Raw genomic sequence first — 27,744 nt, 5'->3', positions numbered from 1 at the left:
TCAACTATTCATACATGGAAGACCATGGGTAAGTCTCAAAATAATTATGTTGATTTACAAAAGTCAGAAAGATGACTCTTAGGAATTAAATTAAAATAGTAACAGCGGGACTATAGAAAGGAGAGGAAGAATTTTAGTGTTACTTCAAAGATAGAATTTGTGAGGTTTGATTAGGGAATGATGACTCCCAGGGGGCATAGACTCTGAGGTCTTTCTCTAGTTGGGGTTTCTCTATATGGTTAGTCACCTACTTAGCAGTAAGGATGGCCCATCCATGTATCAGAAATGGTCAGCTAATTGTTTAGTACTTCAAAACTGTAGTAAGGGCTCAATAAGTTGGCCATTTTCCTCCTCCTCCTCTGCTTCTTCTTCTTCCTCCTCATCCTTCTTCTTCTTCCTCCTTTCCCTTTTCCCCTTCTCCTCCTCTTGCTTATTGTTGTTGTTATTATTATTATCATTAGGCATCTGCCATATTGTCAGTAATGATTAGGAAAAACTTTAATCTCCTATTAAAGCCTTTATCAAACAAGGGCACATTAGTCTTTATTACTAGAAGTAATTATAATGTCAACTTTATTCATCTGACTCATTCTCCCCCAAGTTATTTATTTACACATGCTATTTCATTAGACTTTCTTTTACATGGTGTGAAAAAAAAAGAGCATGGCTTAGTGATGAAACAAAGAAATAGAAATTTAGTGACTTTGCTCTTGCCTGTGCTCTAATTCCTGTTTGGTTTAAGGCAAATAGTTTAAATTTCTTATACCTAAATATCTGCGACTGAATCAGAAATGAAATATAGTAATCACATAGGGCTATTAGAGATGTCTAAGTAAAAAACAATGTCTAAGATAATAAGTTTTAACACTAAGTATAGAACTTTATAAAAAGCCAAGTGGGTTGTGTAAATTAGTATATTTCTATAGATGTGACACTCAGGCACCAAGAAACTTACTGCTACCTTAATGTTGTTCATTGATATACTAGATTTAGAAATAGTTACTTAACTTTCCTATCCAGTGTGCTTCCATTACATGCCATACCATCTAACAGGAAATAGATGCCTCGTTGCATTCATTTCATTGGTAATGACGACTTTTCATTTTAAGTCAGCAGGGTTTTCTTGTCTTGTTTTAGGCTTTGTCGATTTGAGCCTCCACGATCAAGTCCACCTTCTGGAATGTGCCTGGCTAGAGATCCTGATGATTGGACTTGTCTGGCGCTCCATGGAGCACCCAGGGAAGCTCCAATTTGCTCCTAACTTGCTCCTGGACAGGTAAGTGACCTGACTGTAGCTTGGGGGAAGCATATCCTTTATAATCACCAGTTTATTCCTAAAACTCTTTTATTTGGTACTCTGTGAGGCACCCAAGAAGTTTATGAGATATATTTACTTTACAAAGGGGTGAATATGGGAGATATAGTCTAGTGAAGTTCACAGAAAGTTAAGGACAACTTTCTGCTGGATGATGCTAGGCATCATAATAGAGCATCCTCAGAGAAGTTCTGTTATTTCTAATACACACATATATAATTTGTATATCATATGTACATATACATATAAAATGTATGTATAGATGTGTATATATATGTGTATATATATACACATCTATATAACTATGGACTCTAATTTTCTAACTCTACCTTCATCTTACATTAAAAAAATGAATAACCTCCCTTTAATTAAGGTCTCTTTTGGCCCACATACATCCAAACCACAATAGCCTCTTCATTTCCTTCTCCAATTTTCCTATCAGCTAAAGGAGGAAATTTGACCAGCATTCTGAAGGCCACTCCCAGTTCTATCAATTCATAAAAGTTACTTGTTCATTTACAAAAGTGAAGATTTCTGTTTTCAAATGTGCAGCCTTATTTAATGTGTTTTATTTGGGTTGACGCTTTACATACATGATGTCCTTTAAACATCACAGCATGACTGGGAAGCCCACCATTCACACTTGACCAGAAAGAAGCTAAGTTTCAGAGCCATTCTGCTACTCGCAAACCGCATCAAACTAGCCAATGGTGGAGCCAAGTTTGGAATTCAAGATCTATCTGGCTCAACACTTATACTGCCTCTGTCCTGTGCACGTGTTCTTCATCCTCTTTCTGGGTCAGTGATGCCTCTCTTGGTTTCCAGGCATACTTAGTATTTGTGGGCCACATAACAATTTGAATGGGAAAAGACCATCTTCTAGCTGTTTCTCGCAAACTTCCTTTGCCTTTGCTCAGCAGTCTAAGGCTGCCAAGGTGGCTATGATGCATCCTTCCACATTCCTTCACTTTGGAGCGCCCCACTACCTCCCCATCTCCTGTCCCTCTCCAGGCCCCCTGACCTCTGGCAAGCCCTAGTGGAGCAGAGTGACAGCAAAATTTATTTAAGTACTGGAGGATTGTACAGGTATTGCTTACTGTTTCGTCATTTTGTGTTAGATAGCTTTTGAAAAACAGTGATGATACTGTTCAAGAAGCAGATTTTGCTGTTCGTGGAATAGATTCCCATATTAGAGTTTGGCAAAATTTTCGAGGATGGCTACGAGTCTTGTTCTTTAGAACTTCGCTCGCGCTGTATTCTGTGTCTTTTAGAGGTGTCTCTACTGTTCTCCTTTCCTTCTCTCCCTTCCCCTTGTTTCTCTTGCCATTTTCCCCCTTCCACACCTCTTCTTCTTTGTTTTCCTTTGTTTCTTCCTTCCTTCTTTTCTTCTCATCCACCTCTTCCCCCTCCTCCTCCTCCAACTTCTTCTTTCTTAATTTTCTTGTGTTACAGCTGTGTGGTTCTGTGACCAAGTTATAACAAATTTGCAGACCACATACAATCCTTCCCTGCTACAGACTGGAATGTATCTTCAATGCTTAATTTTTTAGGATGTTCATTCATTACTGATCTTCTCCATGATTCCCCATTTCATTCATATCTATCTTTCTGAGTACACACTTTCTGAAAACAGTCATCATGTCATTGCATTTTAAATATAAAAGGGTTGGGGCACCTGGCTGGCTCAGTCAGTAGAGCGTGGAACTCTTGATCTTGGGGTTATGAATGCGGGTCCCATGTTGGGGGTAGAGTTGACTTAAAAAATAAATGTGAAATGATTTGTGACATTACTCCACCCCAAAGAACTCATTTTGCTAATGAGGTATTGATATTGCCTAGGATTTTGTCCACCACCTGTTTCTCTTCTTTTCCCACATACTTTCATTGTAGGTAATGTTCTCTCAAGTCTCTTACTGCAGTGTGAATGAGTGAAATTTCTCATCTCCCTCTGTTCCTACTTTCTTCAATTCTCAATTGGAAGTTCTCACTTCCTTTAGACCAGGATTTCTCAGTGTCTGTGCTACTGACGTTTTTAGCAGGTTCATTCTTTCTTGTGGTGACTGTTCCATACACTTTAGGATGTTTAGCAGGACCCTTGAACCCTACGTACTAGAGGCTCATAACACCCCTCCTCCCCAGTGATAACAACCCCAAATGTCTCTGGACATTTCTAAACATGCCCAGTGTGTGGCAGGAGGGGAGGTGCAAAATTGACCCTGGTTGAGAACAACTCTTCTAGACTTTTCTACTTCAGTGCCCTGTAAGCTCTTCAGACTCACCATATCCCTCCCTTGAATATATTGTCTGCCTTATCCATTTTGTTCCTTTTCTTTATTCTCTTTGTTTGTGACATCAACATTCACCTGGACACTGAAGCTATAAAGTTTAAGTTAATCATGGATTTCACACACACCACCCCCCACTAGGTTATCCAGCTATCAAGTCATTTCTGAACCATTTCTGAAATCCATATCTCCCCTTGGTCTCCATCCCTCTGCCCCCATGTGCCCTCTGCACAGGTCCTCACTGTCCCTTCTCCAGATTATTGCCTCTCCACTACCGTCTGTCTCTCTTGGCCACCACCCTTCTTTCTTTCAGTCTGGCCCCCACAGTGTTGCCCCCGATTTCTTTAAGGCACAGTTGTGATCCCAACGCTTCCTGACTCAGCTTCAATTGGCTCTTTCTGTTCCTTAGAAGACACTGTCTAGACTTCTTATCTTGATAATTATGACTCTCTCTTATGACTCTCTAAACACAAACATCTGCAGAACCAGTCAAATGCTGTAAATGAGGAAGGCCAGTGGGTGTGAGTCCAAAAGGCAGTGCCGAGGATTAGGTGAAGTTGGTGAGCTCTTGTCCAGGCTAAAAACACCTGGGTACTGAATTCAGCCCGAGGGGCATAAACGTAACCACACATTCCAAGTTTTTCTGAAAGGCTGCCTTTAGGATTCCTTGTCAGCAATATATCCGTTCTTTATGGCTTATTTCAGATGTACTCTTCCATTAAACCCTTCTTTACACTCTCCCCTCTGTAGGCGAAGGGGGCCTTTCCTTGGTCTCAGTTCTTGTGTGTGGTCTGCTCTCAGTCCCCTTCTGCCATGCAGACATTGTGATTGTGTGTCTTCTCTTCCTCACCTGCTCGTAAGCTTCTTGTGGGCAGCAACCAGAGCTTGTTCATCTTTTTGTTACTTCCAATGCACAAAGTCTTCTATGACTCCCAGTAAGTCTTTGTTAATCTTGTTTGTTAATCTCACTGGCTGAGGTCAGCCGGGTGGTTTGTGGCAGTCAGTAGAATCTACATCTGATGATCATTTCAGCTATTCTTGGCATCCAACTCACTCACTTCTTATTCATTGTTACTCATCAATTCCTGGCTTGGTCCCTTAAAGACTTTGCAGAAATTAAAATCCGTCTGTTTTGAAAAGATTTTTAAAATTACTAAATGTGCTTGGTTTAGGCTTACACTTCTGCTTCTACTCCACAAACCTGTTCTGCAGCTTCTGAATTCCAAACAGGGATAAGCTTCTTCTTATTTTTTCCCATAACTAAAGCCACTATCGAGTAAACTCAAGATCTTAATGCATTTAAGGACACTCAGGCACATTTTACTAATTAGAAAAGTATATAAATAAGTGTAAATTATATAAATAATATAAAATATAAAATAAAAAATTTGATTTATAATATAAAATTTTCTACACTTTCCTAATTAACATGCACCCAAATATTAGGAAATTTCAATATTATTAAATTACCCTTTGTATTGGAGGGATGACTCCCTTTGATGACATTGATCTGTGCATACCAGTAAAAATATGTGCTCAGCAGCCCGTTTGAAGTTCCATCTACCTGCAAGATGGTTTTGAGTGATAGCTGAGAATAACTGTTTATGTTTTTACCTTGCAGGCTTCTAGCCCTTTTGATAACATCCAACTCTCTGATTAGCATAAATCACTCTGCCCTCCCTGTTGCTCTTTTCCCATCAGATTGTACACAGTAAACATTTTTTGTAACAAACCATAGAAATCCCTAAGTTTCAAAGCTTAACTGACAGCTGGTAAGCACAAAATGAGCATTAGCGTCCTCCTTTTAATTTTAGCTCAGGCTCTGTGACACAACCTTTGAAAAGTCAGCCACCTCCATTGGCTGTTTACCTCTATGATAGAAACAGGGAAAAGAGAGAGCCAAGAGTCCCACGGAGTCCCGTCACCCACGGATTACCAATGCTAACTGGAGACGGGGCTTATCTGCGATTGATGACAATGATGTCCCGTTCTCTCAAACCTTGTGCCTTGCAAGACCATCAGGAGGATAAAATTTGTCCCAGTCATGCCTCGTAATTACTCAGATGTTAGAACTGGCACACGGGGTTTAGTGATTACAGGAATATAGAAACCTGCTGGGTTGCCATCCCACGTTTGTGAACGGAGGACATAGTTCCTATCTTGAGTTTATTTAAAAAGAGTTATTGCCTGATTTACTCCCTGATGACAACCCGTGGTATCTTGATTCTGGTAGTTCAGAGCTTTCCTGGTAGTCATATGCTCGAAGGCTAATTTTACCCTTGGTCTGCTTAGCCTACCCACACTTTCCAGTTCTTCCCTGTATCCTGCAGCAATGAGTTCCAAGCACTTCATGCAGTCATCTCTTCCTGTGAAAACCAAGAAATAAAGGTTATTATAAGGTATAAATAAAGAACCCAGTAACTTCTCATGCTGTGTGTGTGTGTGTGTGTGTGTGTGTGTTTTACAAGAGGAAAGTTAAAGATAATAAGAATGCCTGTGAAAGTAATCAGGAAATGGAGAGAACTATTTTCCATTCTAGCACCTAATCCTCTGGTGTGTTTTGGCACCAGAAAACACAAAATATGTCCTCTGTGTCAACTAGGAATGCGTCTCTTCATTTAGTCCTGCTTGAGTGCTCCCGTTGGAAAAATATAGACTGAAAATGTTCAACATATATCATTCCTGGTGGGGTCTCTTTGCTCTTGCAGGAGTACAATTTGCTATCGCAGGAAGGCAGATGTCATGTTAGAGGAACCAATGTAAATTGCGTGTTCAGGAAGACTATCCAGTTTCCAAGGGACAGTCTAATTCTGTTTTGCTGGCGCCATCAGTGCTAACAAATTCTGAGAAATATTTGCGGATTTCTCAGTGAAGCCAAAGCACTCTGTTTTGAGTCCCATTCACTCTCAGAGAAACAACTATTCGTCCATTTGAAAAGCAGGGCTTAATTCGACAAATAGAATATTCCTTTCATACAGTATCTGGCCAGAGGGTTGTTGATCTAGCTCTTCCCCTTGCTCCCACATCAGGACGCTCTGCCTGTAGGAAATAGTGTCGAACAGCAGAAAGTTCTACTTGTAGGCATGGAATAGGAATGAGTTCTCTTCCTTAAGAGAAAAACAGGTTGCTGCACCAGAGAAAGCATTTGGCCTCTTCTACTAAATAGCAGACTGTTTCCAGATGATACATTCATTTTAAATGGAAAAGAAAAAGTCATTTTCTAGAAGCAAGAACATTTCTCAATTTAGCTTGTTTATTGTAAATATTTCAGAAAAAAACTTGTAAATAAAAACATGGAAGTAAAACAGTGCTTCCAGCAACACTTTTATTGGCTTTTTTTTTTTTTTAAAGTAAGAAGGGAAAAATGAAGGGGGGGAATCGGAGGGGGAGACGAACCATGAGAGACTATGGACTCTGAGAAACAAACTGAGGGTTCTAGAGGGGAGGGGGGTGGGGGGATGGGTTAGCCCCGTGATGGGTATTAAAGCGGGCACGTACTGAATGGAGCACCGGGTGTTATATGCAAACAATGCATCATGGAACACTATATCAAAAACTAACGATGTAATGTATGGTGATTAACATAACATAATAAAATAAAAGGAAAAAAGAAAAAAAAATAATCACTGGAAAAAAATGTAGCCTTTTTTTTCCCGTGTAAAGCTTGATGTAAATTCTTTGTAGATTCTTTATTTGGAAGAGTAAAAAATAAAGTTCTGAAATAAGTTGATGAATTCAGAATGTGATCTGTCTAAAGGTTTCTTGGGTATGGAGAGAGGGACCTCTCTATATTATTCCCTTTGCAGATTTTTCCTCTCTAAAAAATGTGTGCCGCATGGAAGGGGGGCATTATAGTACCTGGGGAAGCAGGTGCAGTGGGAGGGGTGGGGGACAAGTGATCCACCCATCAGAAAAGTCAGTCCTGAACCGGAGACAATTTTCGTCACTCTGGGAATTCTGCTGGATTCCCTCTATAACTTTCCAGGTGGGCTTTGGTTTGTGTAACTGTTTGCTTCATTCATATCTCAAGAAATGTGTTCATAACCTTTTTTTCACTCTACTTTATAGAATTGGATAAAAAAAGAAAAGAAAGGAAGGCAAAATTTATTTAACGTAACTGTTTGCTTCATTCATATCTCAAGAAATGTGTTCATAACCTTTTTTTCACTCTATAGAATTGGATAAAAAAAGAAAAGAAAGGAAGGCAAAATTTATTTAACTTCTTTAAATGAGTACAGTACTGCGGTGGGTTGTCTTCTATGCTATATCTCATTAATTGTATGAGCATACAGGTAAAAAGATTTATATTCTTACTCTGGATCCATTGGTTCTTTCCGGTTCCGAGTCCTTAATTACTCAATGGCAGATGCCAGTTGACTGATTTGTAAAAGTCTTTCATTGAGCATTCTGACAAATCCTGGGAATATGAAATTGTAAACAGTACAGGAGAAAAATTGAGGCCAAAAAGGGGAGAAATTAGCAACCTGCTGTTATTACTGCTTACCTATCATTGAAAATGAATCAAAATATTTATTTGACTAAAAACCAATTGCATTATATGCTTTAAATGGAGCAATTCTATGACATGTGAATTTTATCTCATGAAAGATATTAAACACACACACACACATACTGGAATTTCAGGAAAAGTCATTTTGGCCATCAAGTCATGAAGGCATTTGTAGGGGTTCTGTTGAAAAAAGGCAAAAAAAAAAAAAAAAAACTAACCGTTGAAACCAAGGTTTCTCCTTAAAAACAAAAGCAACTAAGTAGCACTATATAATAAACCTTGCTAAGCCACAAGTCTTTAACTTCTCTAGAGGAATAAGCCTGTAAACAGTGAGGATCCACTGAACGTAAAACTGCTCCAGAGGAAAAAGCAGAATTTCAGCCCAAGAATTAATCCTGTGTAGGAGGTTAATTTGACTTCTTACATTTTTACATACCATATTATTTTTGTATTTACCATTTACTATTAACAATTAAACATCAGCTTAAGGGACTTAAGTATAATCAAAATAGTATTTTTGACAGTTTAATTTTAAAATATCTTAATATTATTTAAGGCGTACATGCTACATAGGGATAACCAAATAATCCCCTTCAGATCTGCTTTTGGCACGGGTACCTCTCCATAGTCGGCATCAGAAGGATTTTCACGCATTTTAGCGAGTCCCATTAAAATCCAGTGATAAAGGAGGACGACAACTCAAGTCTGTGTAAGTTAGGATTCAGTGTAAGTCAACTCAATAGATATTTATGGAGAACCACCATGTCTCTGGGCTTCTGCATGATACAGGAGGATATGAAAAAAAAAAAAAGAGGTTTAAGAAGCAGACCTGTCATCAGGGAATTTACTGTCTACTGGTAGAATAAAGTGGTATACAAATGAATGCAAGCAAAAGCAAGACCTAAGCAGGGCCCCACTGCACCCCAGTTCATTCATGTCTAGTGTTATTTTCCTCCATCAATTTCTAATGGTTATAGACTCAGAGTAAAAATCAGCCCTTGGTTTACACTTGCATTTATATACCGATTCACTCTTGACATTCCCATGCTGGCATAAATATACTTACTATACATTTATCCTGCCTAAAAGTACACTCTGATTATAGATAACTCTAAAGGTGAGAACATTCCACGTGTTGGTCCTTTTGAAGCTGTTAGGAGGGCAGCAAGAGATTTTGGCAAAGGTTTATCAAGGTCAATGATCACAGATTATGCATCTTTGAAATATTACTTATGTCAGCGTATTAGTACTACTTGGATATTTTCCTATTGATGACAGCTCTTAATTTTATGAGTACATTGAGGTTTGTCTTCAGGATAAAAGAAATTACTATGTTTGTTTTCATTTCCTGTTATAAGTCAAAATTGTCTTTATTATTAGTGTCATGGTTATATGACCTCATGATCTATGATTAAGTTCCAGTTTTTTTGGTGTTGTTGACTTCTTGAGGTCTCCTAATACAAAGAAAAAGGATGAAGTCTCTGTTCTGAAGCTTCTAGTGGCATTTTAAATCATTAAATATTCTTATTTGTTATTTTACCTGTATTTTCATTTCATCAAATGGAAGAGAGATGGAAAAAGCATACCATTGGTATTTTCTTTGATTTTTATACCATAGTAGAGAATTAGTTTCTTAACCTGTTTACATGATTTACCACTCTTCATTGCCAGTGATTCTAAGATCCATCATGACTTTATCATTGGAAAATAAGATGCAACAAGCATGATACGATGATAAAGAAGGGTTACTTAGTGCATACCCCTGAGAGGAAAAGGGCTTCTCCTGTATCTTGCAGGTTTGGTCAGGATGAGCAGTGGAGGCTGCAGCGGGATCCACCTCAGCCTCTGAGGAGAGCAGAGCCTGAGCAAACCCTTACTTCAGTGTGAGTGTGGCGTAGAGCGCCCGGATGAAGAAGGTTTCGAGATCTGTGGTCTTGGCCATTGAAGGGATGACAGTGCTATGCACAGGAGTTAGAAAGACACGGGAAAGAGTAGGTATTGGGGATATCTGATGAGCTTTTCTTTATACATGTTGAGTTTAAGATATAGAAAGGATATACTAAAGGCTGTGTTCAGCAGGAAGTTGGATGTCAGAAGAGAGATGGAGATAGAAGATTCAAGTCATCTCCATAGTTAAAAGTGTGGGGTGAATATGATAAGCAGACAAGACAGTGGAGGAGATGTCTTAAGGGCTGAGGAAAGACCTCTTAAAAGTCTGACCTTTAGGAGTTGTAAGGAGAAGAGAATCCCGCCTGCCAGCCTGGGGCTAAGGCAGAGTTGTTTGAGGACAGCAGCACAGTCTCTGATTCCAAGGGAGGGATGGATGAATTATGCTAAATACTGCAGAGAGATGTGTAGGAGCAAGGGGAAGGCACTAAGCATTTATTTTTTTTTAAATTTATTTTTTTTTAAGATTTTATTTATATATTTGAGAGAGAGAATGAGAGACAGAGAGCACGAGAGGGAAGAGGGTCAGAGGGAGAAGCAGACCCCTGCTGAGCAGGGAGCCCGATGTGGGACTCGATCCCGGGACTCCAGGATCATGACCTGAGCCGAAGGCAGTCGCTTAACCAACTGAGCCACCCAGGCGCCCGGCACTAAGCATTTATTAACTGGGGATCACAGTTGTCCCTAAAGAGGACATTTTTAGTAAAGAGGTAGGAAAACAACAACAACAACAACAACAACAACAACAACCAGAGTATCAATGTGTTAAATGAAAGTATAATGTATAAAAGAGAAGATGGGCAGGAAAAATTAGGGAAAGGAAATGTAAACTAGCTTTTGAAATGTTTGGTGGTAAAAAGCCATGGAGCTCTAGTTGCTGATAGCAACAGCAAAGGGAGCTGCTGTCCTAGCTCCATCCAGTAATGTCCCATGAGAATTTTTTACTGGCTAGTTGTCATTGTGCTTTTCCACCAGCCATGTATGAAAGGGCTTGTTTTTCCACAGCTTCTCCAGTAGAAGACGTTGTCAAACTTTTGGATTTTTGCCAATCTGATAGGTAAGAAGTATCTCAGGATGGTTTTAATTACATTTCCTTTTACTTTTGAATGGAATCGAGCATCTTATTTATGTTTAAAGGCCCTTTCATTTATTCTTTGGTGAATTGTGTATTCATATTTTTGTCCATTTTTGTACCAGCTTGTCTTTTTCTTTTTTTTTTTTAAAGATTTTATTTATTTATTTATTTGAGAGAGCGAGAATGAGAGAGAGCACATGAGAGGGGGAAGGTCAGAGGGAGAAGCAGACTCCCTGCTGAGCAGGGAGCCCGACATGGGACTCGATCCCGGGACTCCAGGATCATGACCTGAGCTGAAGGCAGTCGCTTAACCGACTGAGCCACCCAGGCACCCCCAGCTTCTCTTTTTCTATTCCTTGATTTTTAGGAACTGTAGGTATGTTAGAGGTAGACTAGCTTTTCTCAGTATAAGTTGCCAAAATCTTTTCTCAGTTTCTCATTTGCATTTCAACTGTTTATGGAGGTTTTTGGTGTGCAAAATGCTTTTGGAAGTTAAGTTTTATGGCAAAAATATATGAATCTTTCACATTATTGGAATGGCTTCCCTGCCCCCAAGTTATAATTATATTCACTTCTGCTTGCTTTTAGTACTTTTTACTCTTATGTCTTGGATCCATCCATTTGGAATTTATCTTGATATACAGTAAGAAATAAAGACTGATTTTTATATTTTTCCAGATGGCTTTTCAGTATTGCCAGCACCATTTATGAAAAAATTATTTTCTCAAGTGATTTGAGATGCATCCTTAATTACACGCTCAATTCCTTCATAAACTTAAGTCCTTCTATGAAATTTTACTTATCTTCTAAGGTTTATCTACTTATGAATCAATACCACATAGCTTTACTTATGGCAGCTCCAAATCGGGTTTTAATTCTGACCAGGCTCTATCTCCAATGCTGCTTGCGGATTTTTCAGGGGTTTACAGGTGATTCTTCCTGGTTTCTTTTTACGGGTGATCTTTAGTATTAACTTGTTTAACTCCATAAGAAAACTTGATAATTTTATTAAGATCATATTATATGTAAGTTGGCTTAAGAAGTATTAATGTCTTTATGAGGTTGAATCTTCCTAAGAACAAGGTGTGCCTCTTCATTTGTTCAGATTATTTTCATGTGTCTTTCAGAAGTGTTTTCAAGTATCCTTATATATATTTTGCATGTATTTTTAAGATTATGCCTAGCTATTATATATATAATGTTAATATAAATAAATATACATATTGTTTACACATAAGTAGATAGTTGATATTACATGTTATTTTTGTACACTACTTTACTGAATTCACTTATTGTTTAGGGTAGTTGTTCTATTAATTTCCATAGGCTTTCCTAATACATAATCGTATCATCTGCAAATAGGTTGTTAGGTTGTTTTACCTCTTCCTTTCTATCCCTAAGAATCAAAGTGTTTTTTCTTATCTAGTTGTGTTAAATAATACCTCTAATACCTTGTAAAAATAATGACAAAGTAAACATCATTTCTTTTTTCCTATACGTTCCTATTACAAGAGTTTCTATGGATTTCTGTGTTATTAGGTGTTTTTATAAGGAATGAAGGTTATTGTTTTTGCATTGAAATTTATAAGAAAGTTTGGTATGAAATTTTCTCTTTGGGTAGTCTTTACTAGTTTTTGTTATTAGTGTTACACATGCCCCACAAAACGAGTTTGGAAGTTTTCTTTTCTATGCTCTGAAAAGTTTAAGTAGCATTGGGATCAGTTGATCTTTAAATCTCCAAATTTTGGTATATTTGTCTTTCAAAACCTTCTGGACCCGGTGGCTCTCTCAAAGAGGGGCTCTTTGAACACTTTAATTCTTTTTTTTTTCTTTTTTTTAAGATTTTATTTATTTATTTTGGAGAGAGAGACAGAGATAGCGAGAGAGAGCACAAGCAGGGAGGAGAGGGAGAAGCAGGCGCTCTGCCGAGCAGGGAGCCTGACGTGGGGCTCGATCCCAGCACACTGGGATCATGACCTGAGCTGAAGGCAGCTGCTTAACTGACTGAACCACCCAGTCACCCCCACTTTAATTCTTCTGTAGTAATTAGTCTCTTTAGACTTTTCACCTCTCCTGGAGTCAGTTTTGGTATATAAATCTGATCAAGTTATTTATTTTTTCTAGATTTTCAAATTATTTGCATTGAATTGGATAAAATTTCTGATGATTTTAAAAAATTTTCCTCTGGCTTGATGGTTACTTCCACCTTGTAATTTATTTTGTGTTTTTATCCTTCTTTTAGAAAACTTAGGTCAGCTAGTGGTTTCTGTATTTTGTCAATTCTTTTCCCTAAAAGACTAGCTTAAATTTTTTCTTATTAGTTCTACTGGTTTTCTACTTTCTAACTCATCATTATATTTTTGACTTTATTAAGTCCTTCCTTTTGCTTTCATTCAGTTAACTTTGTAGTTCCTTCTCTAGCTTTTTGAGTTGATTTTAAAATCATTTATTTTCATATCATAATAGAGGTAGTTAATGCAAAGAGTTTTCTCAAAGGTCTTCCTTGGTTATGTCCCATTGATTCTGATGTATCTTGCTTTTATTATCCTTAAAATATCCTTATCTATCTATTCTATCTACCCTTAGAATATTATCCTTAGAATAAGGATAATAAGTAAGATAAATCCTATATTCAGCAACTTCACATTTTATTTTCCCTTTTATTCAAGAGTTGTTTAATAAACAGTTTAATTTCCAGGGTATTTTTTGTTTTTTGTTTTGTTTTGTTATTAATAAACTTTTTTTTTTTTTTTGCTTTGGGAGTCAGAGAATACTGCTTACATTATTTCAATTATTTTTGGGACTTATTAAGGTTTTCTTTGTAATCTTTTTTTTTTTTAATTTTTTTATTGTTATGTTAATCCCCATACATTACATCATTAGTTTTAGATATAGTGTTCCATGATTCATTGTTTGTGCATAACACCCAGTGCTCCATGCAGAACGTGCCCTCCTCAATACCCATCACCAGGCTAACCCATCCTCCCACCCCCCTCCCCTCTAGAACCCTCAGTTTGTTTTTCAGAGTCCATCGTCTCTCATGGTTCTTCTCCCCCTCCGATTTCCCCCCCTTCATTCTTCCCCTCCTGCTACATTCTTCTTCTTCTTTTTTTCTTTCTTAACATATATTGCATTATTTGTTTCAGAGGTACAGATCTGAGATTCAACAGTCTTGCACAATTCACAGCGCTTACCAGAACACATACCCTCCCCAGTGTCCATCACCCAGTCACCCCGGTTTTCTTTGTAATCTAATGTAAGTTCAGTTTTTCTAAATGTTCCATATACACTTGTTATGAAAGTTTATGTATTCTTATTAAGGTAGAAGGTAAAGTATCTGCCTGTGTTTATTTATCTTTATATATTCTATAATTTCTTTTTTTATTATTATTATGTTATGTTAGTCACAATACAGTATTTCCTTAGTTTTTGATGTAGTGTTCCATGATTCATTATTTGCATATAACACCCAGGGCTCATTGCAATACGTGCCCTCCTTAATACCCATCACCAGGCTAACCCAACCTGCCACGCCCCTCCCCTCTGAAACCCTCAGTTTGTTTCCTGGAGTCCATAGTCTCTCATGGTTTTTCTCCCCCTCTGACTCCCCCCCCTCCAGTTGTCCCTTCCTTCTCCTAATGTCCTCCATGCTATTCCTTATGTTCCACATATGAGTGAAACCATATAATTGTCTTTCTGTGCTTGACTTATTTCACTTAGCATAATCCCCTCCAGTTCCATCCATGTCGATGCAAATGGTGGGTATTTACCCTTTCTGATGGCTGAGTAATATTCCATTGTATATATGGCCCACATCTTTATCTATTCATCTGCTGAAGGGCATCTCAGCTCCTTCCACAGTTTGGCTATTGTGAACATGCTGCTATGAACATTGGGGTGCATGTGGCCCTTCTTTTCACTACATCTGTGTCTTTGGGGTAAATACCCAGTAGTGCAATTTGCTGGGTCATAGGGTAGCTCTATTTTTAATTTTTTGAGGAACCTCCACACTGTTTTCCAAAGTGGCTGTACCAACTTGCATTCCCACCAATAGTGTAAGAGGGTTCCCCTTTCTACACATCTTCTCCAGCATTTGTTGTTTCCTGCCTTGTTAATTTTTGTCATTCTAACTGGTGTAAGGTGGTATCTCATTGTGGGTTTTTATTTGAATTTCCCTGATGGCTAATGATGTTGAACATTTTTTCATGTGTCTGTTAGCCATTTGTATGTCTTCTTTGGAGAAGTGTCTGTTCATGTCTTCTGCCCATTTTTTGACCTGGTTATTTGTTTTTTGGGTGTTGAGTTTGAGAAATAATATATTGACTTGGTTATTTGTTTTTTGGGTGTTGAGTTTGAGAAGTAATATATTCTGTAATTTCTGCTTAATGGAAATCTATGACCTGTTATATCTAATGCATACATACTTATATTTGCTTTAGCTCTATTGCCCATTATAGATTTTTGTGTTGCAAAGTTTTTTATTCATTTTACCTTTTCTCTGGATTGAATTTTACCATCTAATGTCAAGATCATGACCCCTGGTTTCTTTTTATTTTCACTTACTTAATATATTTTTCTCCTTCTTTATTTTTCATATCTGAATATCTTTGCTTTAGGTCTCTGTTTTATATGGTCTATAATTGAATTTTACTTTATTAGCTAATCTGGGAATATTCTTTAATAGGTGAGTAAACCCAACTTATATTTATTGATACAAACTTTATGTTTGATTTAAATTCTGTTACTTTGTATTTCCCACATATTAAATGGTCTTTTTGCTATTTTTATTTGTCCATTTTCTTTTATTGTTAAGTCTTTTTATTTTTGTTTTGGTTGCTAGATTTACATATATTTAGTCAGTTCTTCCTTTATAAACCGTGTATTTCCTACCATGAGTGGTAGTGAAGTTAGCTGGAAACTTAACATCCTCAACCACCCTGGAATTTTAGCCACTAGGGTTATTTTTGTGTTAAACTTTGCAGTGTTAGGTATACTTCAGCTTCTGATTTATTGGAGACAAGTATTATCAGTTTATTCAGCCAATACCTATGGGGTAATCATTAGCTAATAATTTCTATGACTCTTCCTTTTTCATCTTATTTTTATCACTTGTATTTTTATACACTGTTACAGCTTATAATACTTAGATGCTCTTTTTTATAGCACTGAACCCCAATTTTTAGTGTTAACTCTATCTTTAACATACTTAATGTCTACCCTCAGACCATATGCTGATGGTTTTCTAATCTTTTTGTGTGTTTTTTTTTGTTTTTTGTTTTTGTTTTTGTTTTGGTTGTCTGGAGCTTCATTTATCAGGAGAGGTTCATCGTGATGCTTTTTTTAGTTTTAAAATGTTTATAATTGTTTTTCTGTGTCCTTTATGTGGAAAGATTGGCTATATACAAAGTCTTTGGCTCACATTTTTCCTCAAGTATTTTTAAATGATTGCTCCATTGTTTTCTAGTATGAAATGTTGCTGGCAAGAAGTTGGATGGTAGTCTGATTTTCTTTTTCCTTATTAGTGATTTGGACTCTGTCTGAATGCTACAGGTTTTTTTTTGCCCCCATAGACTTAAATTTTAGTAATCTTATTAAGCTATATCTCTTTGCTGACCATTTTAGGTCAGTTTTCCCACACACAAAGGATACCCTTAACCTGTACTTTATATTTATGACTTTCTCTTAAATCCTTTTATTCTTTTTCTTTACTCTTTATCTTTGCATCCTTTGTCTCCCACACCATGTTGTCCATAAAGCCTACTTGCTGTTATGTCCTGTCTAATTTAGTCTGCTTCTGAATGTTTTTCCTTGATTTTCAGATTTATTTTTAAAACGTCTCAGTTCTTGTTTTATTTGTTTCTGTTGCCTTGCCATATCATTTCTGTATTTTCTGTTTGCAATATGTGCAACTATTCAAAGATTTTACCATATTCCTCAGTACTTTTAATTCTGAAATACAAGGCTACAGTTTTCACTTACTTTGTGGATAGCAGTACCACAAAGAGTTGAATTGTCAAAGCAGACCCCACTAAATCATAGATCTCACTCCAAACACCAGGTTTTTACTAACAACTAGCAAAGGATACAAGCTAAAGATGGGCCATGCTACTCACTTTCTGTATTTTGTTAGTATTTCTGTAGATAAAAAGTCTATGAGATTAGCTTCTGTCCTTTAGCAGCTGCATCCCATAAAATAAAAAATTCCAGGTTTCTATTTTTGTTTTTCCCTTTTTTTGCCATGAGCAATTTAGACAGACTTGATATATCTGGTATAAAACATTGTTAGATAAGAGCTTGTTTTGCTATCTTTCTGTTATTCAATTCCAGCAGAATCTTTATAAGATCCACTTAATCAACATACAACATACAAAACCAAATCTATTTTTTTTCCAGCAACAAATACAAAATTAGTATATATACATACATAATATATTATACATATATGTAATTAAATATTACATAATCAGATGCATAATTAAATATATACTTAGATATACTTTAATTTATAAATTATATATACTTTTTATAGTAGTAACAAAAACTATAATGTAATTTGGAATAATTTTTTTTTAAAGATTTTATTTATTTATTTGAGAGAGAGAGAGAGCGTGAGTGGGGGAAGGAGCAGAGAGAGAGGGAGAGGGAGAGAGAGAATCTCTTAAGCAGACTCCACACTCAGTGGAGCCTGATGTGAGCTTGATCTCACGACCCTGAGATCATGACCTGAGCTAAAACCAAGAGTCTGACTCTCAACCGACTGAGCCACCCAGGTGCTCCTTTTGGAATAAATTTAATAAAGAAAGGGCAGGAGCTCTATAGAGACAATTAGGTACCTCTACTGAAGACATTAGGAGTATAGAGCATTAAAAAGAAAGCTATGCCATGTTTATGGCTAAGAAGTTTTATTATTGAAAATGTATCAATTTTCCACAAATCAATCTATAAATTCAGTGCATTTCCAAGCAAAATTCTGGGTTTCTTGTAAAATGTATGTGGTAGAAGTCAAAGACCAAGTATAGCCTAAATGCTTCTGAAGGCTGAGATTAAGATGGGAAAGTTGGGTAAAAAACCATAATAACTAAGCTATAAAGTCATAAAGCTATTATAATTAAGACAATGTGGTATGGCATATAAATAAGCACATTGACTAATGAAATAGAAAAGGGAGTTCGGAAACTGACATTTAGGAACAATTGACCTATGATAGAGGGAACACTGAGATTTGGAGGGAAAAGAGGAACCATTACATTAATGGTCTTGGGACACCCGGTTATCTATGTAGAAAAATAAATAAATCGGATCCTAATTCCTACCATGTGAAAAAATTAATTCCAGGTGAATGAAGGACTTAATTGAGACTCAAAGCTAGAACTTTTATAAGAAAATGTAAGAAAAAGTCTATGGCGGGGTTGGGCCTTATGTCTGAAAAAAGACAAAAAGTACTAGCTGTAAAAGAAATATTGAAAAAGTGGCTCTCTCTGCAATGAACACATTTTATAAAGAAAATAAAAAGAAAGTAGGTTGTAGAGAAATGGATATTCATTTTTTATTACACTTTTTGAAACATACATGTTGTTAAGATCCTTTTGTTTGGCTTAAATACGACACTGACAATATAAGGAAAGAGAGAACAACCCAAACAGCCTCAGCAGCCTTCCCTTTGCATCCACCGTCCCCTAAGTCAGGAATGGGCACCACTTTAAGTTCTCTGAAATGTGAAATGGAAATACTTGTGGAGGGCCCTCACAGATGCATTTAGAGATTGTATGCTCAGGAAAATGGAATTGAAATGTTTTAGTAAGAGTCATGGGCCCAATCCTTGAAATAGATGTTGGTCGAGTTTTCTATAGTATGTAATTACAACACAATAAGACTCAAAAGCATTTCAATAAAGTGTGGGTGGAAGAGAAGCTGGCTACTTCAAGGGCTTCATTAGTTTTCTGCAGACTGGAGCTCTCCAGGCCCTTGGGAGGAACCCTGTTTACCTTGGTTTAGAATCAATTTTAACCATCACTGAGGCCCCGGGGGGTCAGAGTGCAGCACCAAGTCCTTGGGAATACACGGGTAGGGCAAGAAAGGAGAAAAATGTTTTTCTAAAAGCCCAGGAATGGGCTCAAGTTTTGTTTACCAGTTGTTTCCAGAACAATATGTTATAGTGCCAACCACTGATGAAATGATAGGATTATACTCCAATCCCTACTTTAGTTTCTTGAAGAAGTTTCTGGTAACATAGAGTAATGCCCAGTTTAGTGTTATTCTGTTAGACTAAAGGTATAATTTCTACATGTATTGTGGCCTGAAGCTTTGGAAATATTTAATAAGGGGAGAGAGAGAAAATGAAAGAGAGGAAGATAGCATGAAAACAAATGAACAAGAAAACAAAGGCCAGAACGTTGCCCTTTAGAATAAAAGTGATGAGAAAGACACATTTACCCATAAAGGACACATAGATCATCTCTCATTTCTTTTCTGAAAGTGCCATCCACATGACTCTGCTTGGAGTAGAACAGGTTCACCTGGCCTTTGAGGTCACATAGATGATGTTGAGCCTTGCTGTTAATGAGACTCAGTGAAATTTTCATAATTTTTATATTAGTTTCTAATAAGCATTCATCAACTATTACCTTTCCCTTTCTTAGACTGCATTGCTTAAAAAAGAGAAGAGAGTTGTAGGAATCTTCAAAGTCTTAGCACAGCAGTAGCTTGGAGATCAACCAGGGCATGGTTCTCCATACTCATGTTCAGATACATAGATATGTGTGTGAGGAGGGTCCCTGAAAGGCCTTTTAGGAGGGTTGAGCTTGAGGTAGGGCCCAATAGAGAGGAAAGGCACATGAACATGAGCCCAGCTGGAGAAGGGGATGGTTGTGGAGGGGGCTATTCTGTGTGATGTCTGAGAGCCCAGCTCTGAAGCCAGACTGCAGATTTTCTACCAACAACCTGTGACTTGGGGCAGTCGTTTAACTTCTCTGTGCTTCAATTTCTTTTTCTGTAATCATAGTATCTTTTTCATGGAGCTTGATGAGGATTCAGTGAGTGGATGTCAAGTGCTTGGACCATGCTTATTAGCACACAGTAAGAAGAGAATAAATGTTAGCTTTTACTGTTATTGTGTCATTATTGTTAGGCTTGGTAGTAGAGCTAATCGCATCATGGCCTAATCTATGAGATTTTTTTGGTGCTAAGAGTAACAGTATCTTAAGAAGTTTGGTCACCAAAAGTGGAGCATGGTAATTCAAGAGAATGAGTAAATAAATACTTTTACCCTTTTGTAGATGTTAGTAAATCTACAAAATCTTGAGTGTATTAGGTACGATTTTTGAGACTTACCTCATTTGCTCTTACAAAGTCACTGAATCATTATTTAAGAACTGAAATAGCTTTTGAGGCTTAGGGTGGTGCTCTTCAAATTGTCTTCCGTGGTTCTTTCCAAGGAGATGACCAAGGGGTGGTCTTGAAGGAAGGAAGGAAGGAGTGGGTCTGTGGGACATACTCACAGTTCTTCCAAAGCAGATGTACTTTATTCTGTTTTATAATTGGAGTGTCACATATTTTAGTTAATAAGGGCGCCACTTTCAAAAATGGTTTGAAAACCATTGATGTGGTCCAGCCTCCTTGTTTACAGATGAGGAAATGGAATTCCTGAAAGGTTACACAGCCGTTTACTGACAGAGGGGGGGCCAAGAACACAAGTTCACTTTTCCTGGCACAGTGCTCTTTACTAGATACATGATACACCTGTTGCTGCACAGTGCAAGCTGACTACATTTTTCAGATTTTAGCAAAATCGAAAGAAAAATTTAAAAATACACTTCTCTGAGCACCTAAATGTGAGAGCTACAAGAAAAACTGCCAATAACTTGGCAGACACATATCCACTCCCCCCACCATATTGGAAACAGCTTTCAGTCTCACTTGCCCTTCTTCAAATAGATATGTTTGTTTTACGTCCAAATTTTTATCTGATTAAAACTTAGATTTAGAAGTGTTACATGAAGTTATTGGAAAATAGAAATTACATGGTGAACTCAAGGCAAAGATTGTCGATAATAAAAGAAAAGACAAAAAAGATGAAGGAAACAAAAGAACTCCAAAAGAACAGTAAACATTAAAGAACGATACTCAGTTGAAACAGGATTGTTTCAAATGTGAGCTAAGAAGTCCTGGTATCTTCTGTTGACTCTGTTCATGGGCCTAGTTTGTGAACTGGCTTCGAGGGGAAGCCTCTCTTAATGGTTGCAGTTCCAATTTCAGTATGAAAAGCCTGAGATTCTAAGAGGAAGATAGTGCTCAGGTCACTTCTGATTCTACTTTTTTAATTCAAGTTTCTTGGATTGTTTGGCAAAATGGTTTGCATTTGCTGCTCTTCCTTATTGGATTTCCAAGCCAGGACAGTTTTTCCTAACCTTAAAACCAACCATTAAAATAACTACCTTGTTCTATTTCTTACCCTAATGAAAAACACGAAACATTTCTCTTCTAAAAATGGAGTCTGGATTGCCTCAAAACATCTTGTACTCAGGCCTCGGTTCCATGCCACCTCCTCAAGGACAAGCTAGCAAAGGTGGCCCTCTACCAATTCGCCTGGGTTCCCTGTTTTAATTCCTAAAAGCACTTATCACAATCGGAGGTTATCTTATCTGTATTTATTTGAGTGTTTTCTGCCTCTACCACTTGAGTGGAAGCTTCAGGAAAGTAGGGGCTTTGACTAACTTGCAAAGTGCTTGGGATTGAATAAGAGCTTGATAAATCCCAACTGAATGAGTGGCTAGGATCCCTGTGAGAATTCTAGGTCACTGATTTAGTCATTGGAATTCCAACACTCTATATTGGATATGTGTCATTTGTCTTAAAGGATGGTGAATGGATTAAGGTTTTATGTTAAAAAAAAAAAAAGGAAGGAAGGAAGGAAGAAAGAGAAAGGAAGGAAGGAAGGAAGAAGAAAAGAAGGAAGGAAGGAAGGAAGAAAGAAGAAAGAAAGAAAAAGAAAGAAAGAAAGAAAGAAAGAGAAAGAAAGAAAAGAAAGAAGAAAAGAAAGAAAGAAAGAGAAAGAAAGAAAGAAAAGAAAGAAAAGAAAGAAGAAAGAAAGAAAGAAAGAAAGAAAAGAAAGAAAGAAAGAAAGAAAGAAAGAAAGAAAGAAAGAAAGAAAGAAAAAGAAAAGCATTGTGTTTCATAGGCCCTTCAAATGGCCATGACTGATTGTGGTGTATTTTGTTTGGTTTTTGTGTGCATAAGAACTTTTGCAACTGGGATGGCCGGGTTAAGAAATGTGAATTTTATTTTCTTCCTGCTATAGAGACTTGGGACAATATCACATCCCCCCACCCCTATGAGTCTCATCTTTGGAAAACACAAATCTTGGTCACCCTTCTCTTAAATTCTTTCAGGAATTCTCATGAAAGTGCCATGGCCTCTTTTGGCCTGGGGATGAAGACCACCTTGCTGCTCAAAGCCTGAGGCCCTGTTTCCACGGCTGCTTCTTCAGTCTCATCCAGGACTACTTGTGCCTGGGACCACCAAGTTCCAGAGTTTCAGGATGTTGAACTTCTCTTAGTTTCTCAAACTCATCAAGCATTTTCTTGCTTCCAAAACCTACACACAAGTCACTCTCCTTGGTAGACTCTTGCCAGTTCTTGTCCCATCTAAACTGCTAGTTCTTCAGGCTCCAGATTAAATGTCGCCTCCTCAGAGAGGCCTTTCCCCTTATCTCACATAGTTCCCCAGTTATACTCTCTCATCTGACCCCATACTCTTCCTCCTTGGCATTTATAGCAATTAATAGTTTTATTTTATTGTTTTTTGTGTGTGTTTAATATCTGTCTACCTTACCAAGCTGTGTACTGCAGGAGGGCAATGTTCTGCTCATTGTTACACCCTCAACACCTATCTTAGTGACTGTAACCGTAGATTCTGACTCAATAAATATTTACTGAATGAATAAAGGAATACATGAATGAAATTGATCTTTGAGTTTTTAGTGTCAAGCACAGAGTCTGACATATATAATGGACTAAAAAAATAGTGCACAACTAAAATTGGATTAATGAAGACATGAGGTGTTAATCGTACTTTCGTTATGGAGAAACAACGAATGGCTTATCCAAAGCAGAGATCCTGTTCTCACATCCAAACATAGCACTCTCTCTGTTCATTGGTTTGCCTTCACTCCCATTAACAGAATATGCTCCTCGAAGTACAGTGGAGAACAACTACTTAATTGCCTTGTTTGTATAATTCCAAAACATCCAAATGAAAAGTGAATAACTGAGGTATTCTTCTTTATGTTTTACATACTTGATGTAGGTATCTTAAAAGATTGATTGAATCTCTTTTCAGCTAGACATTTCAGTAGACACAACCATTAGAGAATTTTTTTCTGGGGACCTCCTTTAGCTCTTAAACTGTACACGCTGAACAAGCAAACTCAAGTGGATCATTATCTATAAAAGTAAAGAATTTCATCTTCCTTTGACAAACCATTCAAACCCAGAAGTGTGTTTTACACATTCTGACAGAAGCATCCGTGATAACCAACTCTAACCTCCTTTCTTGCCACTTTAGCACCCAAAAGTATATGAAAAGAGTGCAAGTTGAGGCTTGTTCTATTTATTAGAAAATATCTCTTGGCTTAAAAACTCTTTTGACTATCGGCCTCCTGATGTGAGAAAGGTAAATAGCAAAGAGTTGCCTAGAGTCTTACTCCTGTATGACAGATAGCTTAATCAAGATAATTGGACATTAGATGACTAAGCGTTGGAAGCTAATATCCAGACATGTCTTTCAGGTAGGTCAAGCTAACATTTCCTGTATAATTTTCATGACCGCCATTTGCACTGGCATGAACAAAGAGGGTCTGAGTCCTTCTGGGTGAGTGATAGGTATATCAGTTCTCTGTACCCTGTCACCAGGATTGAAGGGAGGCTCCCAACAACTTTTGCAAAACTGGAGCCCACCTTGGAGACTGGTATTAAGAGGGAGGAGGAGGAAATGAGGATCCTTCAGGCCCTGTGAGTAGGGGGCATGGGTAGGGCCTTCATTCTGGGAGAAGTTGGGTATGGAGTTAGATGTGTGTGGGTGGCCTAGTAATTACTAGCAACCACTTCCACACTGCTGTCATCGATGAGTTAATATCTCAGCAAGGCGAGTCTCTGAAGGAGAGTGACTTTTTCCTTGAGCTAAAAATATCCTGAGGACACTGCCTGAGGGAAATACTCACCCCTTTCTTTGATTGCAATGAGCATGGTCTTCTTTATCCTAAAAGGATCTTTTTGGCTTTTCTCTCCTTTTCATTGAAAGTCCATTTACTGGGCACCAGTGTTGTTGGGTTATGTGTCAAATGAAAATAGCAACAGCAACAAAGCTAAATAAGGATTTAAGCTAGGAAAGGCAGAGGGCTGTAAATTTTCTGTTTAGAGTCACATTTCCCAACTTCTTCAGCAAGCTCTGCTTCACTTGGAATGTGGCTTCTGAGAACTTTACATTTCTAAAATGCAGCTAAATTGCTCCATGCATTTATTCCTCAAACTCTCAGTGAAGATAGCCCTGGCTTTTGGTCTCATAGCAACTCTTCTCAAGGAAATGGACCCAAATTCATTTCCCCTTGAAATCCAATCCTTCTATGAGTCATACAACAAGGTTTTTAGCTCCCTTTCTCAGAATCACTCTAAGAGGATGATCTTCTGGCCATATTCTTAAGATTTGCCTTATTGGTTTTCATTTTATTCCATTTTCTCCTGTAATTCTCTATTGAAACAGTACCCTTCCTAAGAGGAACGACATCTTTTGCTAGTTATTATCATGTTTTTACCTCATTTGCCTTGACATATAGCCTGTGATAGTTCAAGTACGCTAACATAGAAAGCACAGAATTTGGCTCAACATCACGAGGTTTGCATGTTGACAGTTGAGCAGAGGGAAGGCTGGACATGAGAGATAGAAGCTCTCCTAATGAATTTGCTGGGCCTATTCTTGCAGCCTTCAGATCATTGCACTTGTTCAGAATAGTCTTACAAGGAAAAGACCTCACACTTGGGAGGTCTTTGAAGAGTCAGAAATAAATGGGCCCTGGGAGGTGAGCACTGTGAATTGTATAAGACTGATGAATGACAGACCTGTACCCCTGAAACAAATAATACATTATATGTTAATAAAAAAAATTGAAAACAAAACAAAACAAAAACAAAAACACATGGGCCCTGGGAAAATTTTAAAATGAGATCTTTTGTCAATTCTTAATCAGCTACTTACTATTGTACTTTGTTATAATGACAGGAGCATTGGTCTCAGTGTTTTTAAGGTTCTACATTTCCGTTATTTGGTTTCCTCTCTACTTTAGGAGATGCCACCCCCTGGAAACTCTACAACCAGTAGTATCTTAAATTGGAAGCTCCCTCTCCAGGGTATATTCTCTGTAGCTCCTACTTCTCTAGCCCTTATTCCTACTGGACCTTTTCTTTATCTTTGACACTTAATACCTCCTATGCTTTGATTACAAACATTCTTCTGAGTTCATTTTCCTTCTGGTCCATCCTAAGCCCCATAATCAGTCCCTGCAAAACTATCTTTTGGAATCTCTGTCCCCTCAACTATTCTCCATGCCTAAAGAGTCAGTCTTCCTACTTTGGGCCCCCTCCACCATATACTTTCTTCCTTTTCATCCCCAGGCTACTCAACACTGCTAGAAAAAGCCAGGATACCATCTTGATCTGGCCCCAATCCATGCTCATCTTCCTCAACTTCTCTAACCTATTATGTAGAGATCATTCAGTACTTCCTGATACCTTCCTCCCTGGTTCTTTTTCATCTTCCCCACTGGTCCTCTTGTGTGTGTTGCACAGACCTGTCTTCCTTTTAGGCAGTATTCCCCCACAATGCTGTCTGCTCCTCTCTCTCTGCAGTCAGACACTCTGCAGTGGCAGTCCCCAGAACTGAATCTCCAGACTCAAAGGTTTTTCTGAGCTCCAGGTCTCTGAGATCTATTAGTATGTCCTGCAGCCATCTCAGACTTCTCTCCCACATAGGGCTCCCTGATTTTCACTCCCCTAGCACCTAGTTTTCCTCCCCCCCTCATGCCACTAATTAAAGTTTTATTGAATTACTCCTTTTTTCTTCTTTTTGTTTGTAACTATCTGCCTCCCAAGTAGATTGTAAGTTCTTTTGAGGCAGGCACATTCTTTTCTTGCTCATTGTTACATTCTTACCACCCAAATGGGCACATAGTTGGTGTTCCATAAATTCATTGAGTGTAGAACAATGTATACATCAGGCATGAACAAAGCATGGCTTATAGGCTAAATCCACTCTGCTACTATTTTTGTAAATAAAGTTTCATTGGGACACAGTCTTGCTCATTGGTTACATGTTGTCTGTGGCTGCTTTCACCATAAAAAATGTTGAGTCAATGCAACAGAGACTGTATTGCTCATAAAGTCTGAAATATTTACCCTCTGGTCTTTTACATAAAGCATTTGCTGACCACTGATATAAAGGAAACTCTCAGATCACAGAGGAAGAGTATATAACACAGTAGAGAATGGTAGGCTGTCAGGGAAGCCTTCCCAGAAGAGGAGATACCTATCTGAGCTTTGAAAGATGAGAAAGAAAATCCAAGGGCAGGAAGGGGTGGGATGGAGATGACAATCCAAACATCACAAGCAAATGCTTTGGATCATCTGCACATGATCAGAAGTGTTGTGCAGTGTGAACTGCAAGGCAGGCAGTAAGAAATGGACTTGAGAAGATTGGACAAGGGCCAGAAATCCAAAGGCTTTTTTTTTTTTTTTAAGATTTTATTTATTTTAGAAAGAGAGAGAGCCTGTGCACAAGTGGGGGGAGGGGCAAAGGGAAAGGGAGAGAAAAAATCTCAAGCTGACTCTGCACTGAGTGAGGAGCCCAATGTAGGACTCAGTGTCACAACCCTGAGATCATGACCTGAGCTGAAACCAAGAATCGGAAGCTTAACTGACTGAGCCACCCAGGTGCCCCTCCAAGGGCATTCTTTTTTTTTTTTTTTTAAAGATTTTATTTATTTATTTGACAGAGAGAGACACAGCGAGAGAGGGAACACAAGCAGGGGGAGTGGGAGAGGGAGAAGCAGGCTTCCCGCGGAGCAGGGAGCCCAATGCGGGGCTCGATCCCAGGACCCTGGGATCATGACCTGAGCTGAAGGCAGACGCTTAACGACTGAGCCACCCAGGTGCCCCCCTCCAAGGGCATTCTTAAGCTTTAACCCATCCCAGGGCCCTAACAGTGTTTACAGTTTCCTCCCATGTCCCAAAGTGTCCAACCTCAATCTACCTTCTCATATTTTCTGCAACTAATATCACTTCCTATTTACTAAACAATTTAAAGTGATACTATTTCTAACAGTAACTGCAGAGTTTCTCTCTTTTCACATTATTTCTTCTCTTATTCTTCAGTTTAGAAAAACACATTCCTTCTCCTGTGATGACATTAAGTCTGCACTCCTTGATTTTCCATGTCTCTCTCCTTCCGTCTCTGTCATCTATCCCACTGCATACCTTTTCCTGGCCACCATCTAACTTTCAACATTGTGGTCCCTCCTGTCCTGTCACTTTTCTGACCATTCCTTCTTTTGACTGGTTCAACTTTG

General features: G+C 38.0%; 1 protein-coding gene across 3 annotated transcripts in view; it reads left to right on the top strand.

The window, feature by feature from the left end:
• ESR1 (estrogen receptor 1) overlaps window positions 1–27,744 on the top strand; it is a 361,147-nt gene that overhangs the window by 280,946 nt on the left and 52,457 nt on the right. For all 3 annotated transcript variants that reach the window (XM_036072959.2, XM_078054566.1, XM_078054567.1), the window contains one exon: window positions 1,138–1,276. In XM_036072959.2, the coding sequence (XP_035928852.1) occupies window positions 1,138–1,276 (139 nt within the window). The remainder of the gene's footprint in view (window positions 1–1,137; window positions 1,277–27,744) is intronic.

The sequence above is a fragment of the Halichoerus grypus genome, chromosome 9 (assembly GCF_964656455.1).
Source record: "Halichoerus grypus chromosome 9, mHalGry1.hap1.1, whole genome shotgun sequence".
NCBI classification, from domain to species: domain Eukaryota; kingdom Metazoa; phylum Chordata; class Mammalia; order Carnivora; family Phocidae; genus Halichoerus; species Halichoerus grypus.
This window is presented reverse-complemented; position numbering and strand designations above follow the sequence as displayed.